This window comes from Habropoda laboriosa, unplaced genomic scaffold, assembly GCF_001263275.1.
Source record: "Habropoda laboriosa isolate 0110345459 unplaced genomic scaffold, ASM126327v1 scaffold67, whole genome shotgun sequence".
NCBI lineage: Eukaryota > Metazoa > Arthropoda > Insecta > Hymenoptera > Apidae > Habropoda > Habropoda laboriosa.
The window spans coordinates 1,228,359-1,234,564 of NW_017100242.1; the positions used below are offsets into that span (position 1 = coordinate 1,228,359).

At 40.0% G+C, this 6,206-nt stretch overlaps 1 protein-coding gene across 1 annotated transcript in view; it reads left to right on the top strand.

Annotated features, from left to right (window-relative positions):
- The window catches only part of LOC108571899 (deleted in malignant brain tumors 1 protein-like), a 229,537-nt gene that overhangs the window by 38,782 nt on the left and 184,549 nt on the right, over nucleotides 1-6,206 (top strand). Inside the window, exon 2 of the mRNA XM_017934057.1 lies at nucleotides 5,554-5,734. Coding sequence (XP_017789546.1) covers nucleotides 5,554-5,734 — 181 coding nt within the window. The remainder of the gene's footprint in view (nucleotides 1-5,553; nucleotides 5,735-6,206) is intronic.

Genomic DNA, 6,206 nt, shown 5'->3' on the forward strand with positions numbered 1-6,206 from the left:
TAGGTGCAGAGAAGATTTGAAGGAATAAAAAGTTACGTTTTGATACCGAAGTTCCTTACGCTATTTATATCTTGCTTCCTGTACTTTCTTCTCCAACTTATTTCAAGCTTAAGAAGAAGAAGATACAGTATTACTTTTCGAACGTGCTGAGTGCAGTCTTTTTACAATTCGGTTTTTCCAGTACCCTAAATTTTAGTACAGTAGGATCCCGTATAAAAATGAATTTGTAATTTCGGATTTATTAAATTTGACCTAAAAAGCGATGTCCGCGGAGTTTAATTTGCATTAAATTACTGCATTTTTACTGCATTTCCCACTCCCATCACCGACGTACTCTAAGTGTACTCTAACGGCAAACGAAGCCAAGACAAATAACACGGTGGAATTTCTGTAACGATAGCTGCACGCTTAACAAGCGTGGCTTTACCGTATTCTGATCTAAGCTAAATGTGAAACGTAGCGTGTCCTCCCTTCAAGACGACAGAATTCATTTAAGAGAGTAATTGTCGCGTGTTAAAATCTGCATGGTAAAGGAGAAACTGTTGGACGGACAGAGCGCATCTAATCATCATTTTTTTTTTTTTCCGTGCTCGAACTTGCGCCAGAAGAGCGGAGGGCATGCTTTTTATCCATTAGCTCTCCACGTCACCTGATTATAAATAGGTGTGCAGAGAAGATGCTCGAGTCAGCGCAGACCGAACGTGACCGAACAATGATCTCTCTGAGAGATTTTACAGCGGCTTACCGGGGAAATTGAGCAACTAAGAGTCTGTACTCTCTCTCTCTCTCCTACGCTATCAGGCCGCCTTTACATACGAGACTGGGTATATGCGACGTGCGCAAGGCGCTGTATAGGTACATATGTTTCTCTTGTATCTGTGACACCGTTTGGAAATTAATTCTAGTGCTGTTTAAAATTTCCTGGATTTTCTCGTCGCCGTTTCGTCCTGGAGATGATAGAGTTTGTGCTTGAGACGTATTTCATTTTATTGCAATTTAAGTTTAGAAATGGGTAAAATTTGGGAATTTTTTTTTAGGTAATTATTAAATGAAAAGATTCAATTTTTTCGGAGGATACGAATGTAAGTTTCAACTTTTTTTTCCAATTTTTGAAAAGTTTTTTTTCCAAAAAGTTCCAGTTTTAGCTAAATTTTTGTATGAAAGAAAAAAAAGTGACTAAAAAGTACATGATCTATATAAAATAATTTTCTCTTTCCTTAAGTGTTCATTCTCTTTCTGTAAAATACTTTTTAGACAGTAAATGTGTTGCAAAATGGGATGTAAAAGCATCGAGTGACAAAGTAACATTTGTAACAAAGAATCTAAGATCCTCGGAAATGAGAAATTTTATTTACGGCAGTTTAGTTATAAAATATATCTCTGTATCACAAATTTCAGGCATTTTTTTTTTTTTAAGTGTGTTAACGAGTTAAATACAAAAGTAACCAGTAACAATTTCAACTAAATAATTCTATCAAAGAATACAAGCTCCTCAGAAATGAGAATATTGCTAAAAAAAAATAGATTTCTGGATCACAAATTTCACGCACTTTTTTTTAAATAACTACTAACAACCGTTACAAAATCATCGACGATCAGTTAAAACCTCTTGTATTCGAAGAAACTTTCAGCAGAAAGATCTACGAACGATTTTTGCCGCTGGAGTATTCCTCGATCGAAATTGGAGCCGGGGATCTAGGAAATTCGATTGCGGACAGATTCGATCACGCGGCGTGCTTTGAATTCCGCCACGTAGAACGAAAAGTGCGCGCGGAGGAGGCCTTGACGTTGATAAATTCTCGACAGCGTGTATCTGGTTCACCTCCTACCCGCCCCCTCCCGTTCATATTTGATGCATCAAAGTAAGCGGAGATGGCGGTGAATGGATCGCGAGTGGGGACAAATGTGATCAGAGCGGAGGTTCGGTCGGCGCTATAGGCCACTCGGGCGTCGTATTTCAGTGGCGAGAGGGTTTTACCAAGCCCTCGGCGCGCAGCGGAAGAAAAGACAAAAGTGAAAGAAAAGGAAACGGAGGAAATAAGAAAATAGAGAGGAACGGGAGCGAGTAAAGGGACGTGACAATGCGGAGATAAAGGAGAGATGCGAGGAGTGTTAGGGCGAAGGAAGTGTGAGCGGTATGCCTGGCATTAAGGAAAGTGGGAAAGAAAGGGAGGAAATTAAGAGCGACGTTTTTTGCTAATTTACCGAAGATCCTTCGGAGGAGAGTGTCTGTGAAGTGCGATTAATACGAGCTAAATGGTAACAGTTTGTGGCACCCGTATCGAGGATTTTTCAGTCTCTTTAGGAAATAAATCTACCGATTGTCGCAGGTTTTGACTGTCTAACGTTGTCGGTATATTCTATGGGTCGAAATGAGAGAAAAATGTTGTTCAAGTATCTTGAGTGAGGAATCGATAACTGCAGACTTGTCACAAAAGACGAACTCTTCTAAGGAAAATTTAACATCTGTTTGTAACAATTAATCAACTAAAGAAGATTCCCGATCCTTGACAAATTTCTGTCTACTTCAATCTGTGCCAAAAATCGCCAAGGAAAGGTATAGTTTAATAGAAGAACCTGTTACGGCTCTGAACCAGACTCTGAGCTTCCTATCTCGCCCAAACTGATGTTTCGACGATCAGATTTCATATTCTTTCACGCCTGTCTAATTTTACGACCTCTCTACATCTCCACCACCATTTCACGATCCTTCGAGCAGCAACACACGCCTAACCCAAGGCTCCAAAGGTTAGAAACTTAGAGAGACGATAAATATTACATTAGCTCGTTGTTCACGAAAGGGCGCATCGACAAATGTAACTAGAAACGTTCGTAAACTTAATATCGCTCCTGTCGGCTGTGTTCGAAACGATCGAACGATCGATCGATCCGTTCGAGCAGCATCCTTACAAATTGGCTCACTCGGATTAGTCGCGTTCCGTCGAACGAATGCTTCCTAATGGATCACGTTCGTGGGAATAATCAACGGAACTGCGCTCCCCAACCGACCGACGCGAACTAATCGCGGGGAAGGTCGGTGATATTGTTGCGGATAAATTATTGCGCCCGTATCGACGAGCCTTCGTAATGACCCACATTTCGTGGATCGTTCCAGAGCGACCTTCCATCTGGCCCGGCCGGTATACCGTCAATAACACCGGACCATGAACCTTGATAGGGTTTTTCTGGTTTATCCGATAACGATCTTATATGGACTGCGATAAAAGTCGATAAGTTGAGAGAGAAATATTGCTGGCGGTGGTAATGTCGCGAAGGGAGCTCGACTCGGACAGGTAATCGAGAGCCTTTTAGTCTTTCCAACGTGTTACCGGATTAACCGTTTGTATTGTCTACGTGAAACTTGGAATTTTTGGTTGAATCGTGTGTTCGACTGACACGAATAGAATGTAGATTGATATTTTCTCTAGATTTTTTGTAGTATTTGATATGATTTTATAAAAAGGAAGAGATAAATTGAAATTTTTAGGAAGAAGTTGCTTTGTGTGAAGTAGAGATGTTTTTTTAGAAAGTATGTTTATACATTTTTACCAGAGAAAATTGTTTCGTTCAACTTGAAATATCGTGGAAGACGAACATTTGTAGTATTATTCAGACGTGTATACAACACTGGCAATTTCACGAGGATTATAATATAAGTCAGCTCTTGGTTCTAAAGTTTCATAATGCCGGGCTGCTCTTCTTTGAAGTGAAACGATATTTGACGTGGCAAGAAATTTCTGTTATACCTTGCATATGTACCGTGATATTTTTTGTCTCGTATAAACTTGTACTCTCGTGAAAAATCGAGTCCACAAATTGTCTGCTAAGCTTTTCTGGTCAAACTACTTTCAACTTTGATAAAAAGGGGGTTTCTCGTCAACTATTCTGCCTTCGTTCGAAACTTTCTTTACTTTTTCACGCGAGAAAATTGCTATATATGAAATTCATCATTACTTGAATACTTGTACGTAATTGCTGTAGTTTCGTATCGTGTACTTGCATGGAAACGAAAGTTTGTAAGTTTATTTAATTTTCGACTTTTAATGTATTTAGTTTACCTAAGTTTGTAACGGAATGTTATTTAAAGAATGAGTGCTTTGCGAAAGGAGATGAGTGCGGTGTGTAAAACAATGCCGATATATTGTAACTTTTAGTGAAATACATTTTGTACACTTATCTTACGAGAAATGATTGATTTTTTCATAAATAATTGCATTTCTTCATTTTTCCTGATATTGAAGTCCTTTCCTTGATTCCTGAAACCCTCCATTTCTAATTTACACTAAAAGAACGTTAATTTTCAAACGTTAAACAAACGTAAACAATTTCATGCATGCAATTGTTAATTCTTCAATTAAAGTACTTGAAAATAAAATAGAAGCTTTAAATATATCAATAAATTGACGAATTAAGCTGCTTTGTTATATTCTCGATGCTATTTTCTTGCAATTCTCGCAGGATTCCGGACATAAAGAATTTTGGGATGACCGAGAAGTGATTGACCAACGCTACTTACCGGTTTCAAGAGTTTTGGGTCAGAGTCGGCTCGCATTACTTGGTTATTTCGAAAAATTGTAACTCCTGAGAAATCGTTGACTTGCACTACTTACCGGCTCTGAAAAATTCTCGAATATCTGAGAAATGGTTGACTTGCACTACTTGCGGTATTTCAGAAATTTTAGAAAATTTTCCAAATCGGAGAAAGTAGTACAACTCAACCATTTCTCGGGCTCTCGAATTTTTGTTAAATATCTCAGTAGCGCAGGTCAACGATTTCTCAGACGCTCGAAATTTTTCGTTGGCTGTAAGTAGTGCAAGTCAACGATTTCTCAGAGGCTCGAAATTTTTCGGTATGCCTGAGCTATTTTCGCGCATGTTTCTAAGTTTCTCGCTCGAATTTCGCGATTTTCACGATCTTTTCAACGAGAACATTAATAAATTATGCTGTAAACCCACGACAAAGGACGACGCACAACAGAGAGCTTTCAAAGAAATACTTTTCCCAGTAAGTTGCAATAATAAAGGTGTCCGATACTTTCGACCATGCCTGTACTTCGTCAACTGGTGAACCGTCTATCCGGAGCAATCGATGATTTTGTTGCTGGGAAGTTTGGTAGGAAAATTGCGGGACCCTTCTTGTGATACGTCCTTTCACGAACAAGTCAAACTTTAATTTGATTCTTCGAAATTGACGCCGGGTCGATGTAACATAGGGAGAAAAGATTGGGACGGGGGCGAGAGATCGATGGGGAAAGGTGACGAGTTCATTTTTGAAATAAGAAAAGTTTCGGGCCTTCGGTTCGCCCGGGGGCATTACTTTCAGGATACTCTCTCAGACGGCGGAGATTTTATTACCGTGGAATTCTGATCTCTCCTTTGTCCGGATCGCTCTGTATCCATTACTACTACTTTCCCGCTGCGTCCCGTATTAAAATTCACCGGTGATTTCCATTTTATTACCGCACTTGGCGTACACCATCCAGACCTGCTCTTATCTGTTCCGCTGTTTACCAAACTTGACATAACCAGGTAGGACGAATCTGTCTGTTATAGGTTGCTCTTGCGTCGTCTACAGCAGCTCGGACAGACCTCAAGGTGGCACGTTCATATCCCCTTGTTACCCCCACCGATATCCGTCAAATATCGATTGCCTGCTTTACACGTTCATCGGTCAACCCGACGAAATTGTCAAGCTGACGTTTCATCACTTCAATATCCGGCGTGTTCGACCCGAGTAAGTACCCTCTTTGAAAGTATACACCTTGAAATTTACAAGCCACGCTCGAGCAGAACTTTTCTGCCACGCGATACACAAGGGACGGTGCTTCGTCTCTGGGACAAGTGAAATGCATGTTTTGATAAATGACAACCGACGCGGTTATTGTCACCTCTTCCGTGGGGGGTGATCGATGCTGCTGCTTTTTAGGCAATCTTAAAACAGTAAATCTTAAAACAGAATAAAAACAGTAATAGTTAACGTGCAGCACTGAATTTATAAATGACGTGCCGTTGGCGATGTTGCTTTAACCCTTTCGCGGACAAATTATTTTCTTTTTTAAAATTTGCGAATTTTTGGGGGATTTTTTTCGCGATCATCGAGACTATGATGGGTGCTAAATTGAGATGAATTTTCAGTCGAGTACTCGAGCGGGATATGTGCGTTCCATTGGCAGTGAAAGGGTTAACGCAATTTGCTTTTCATATAA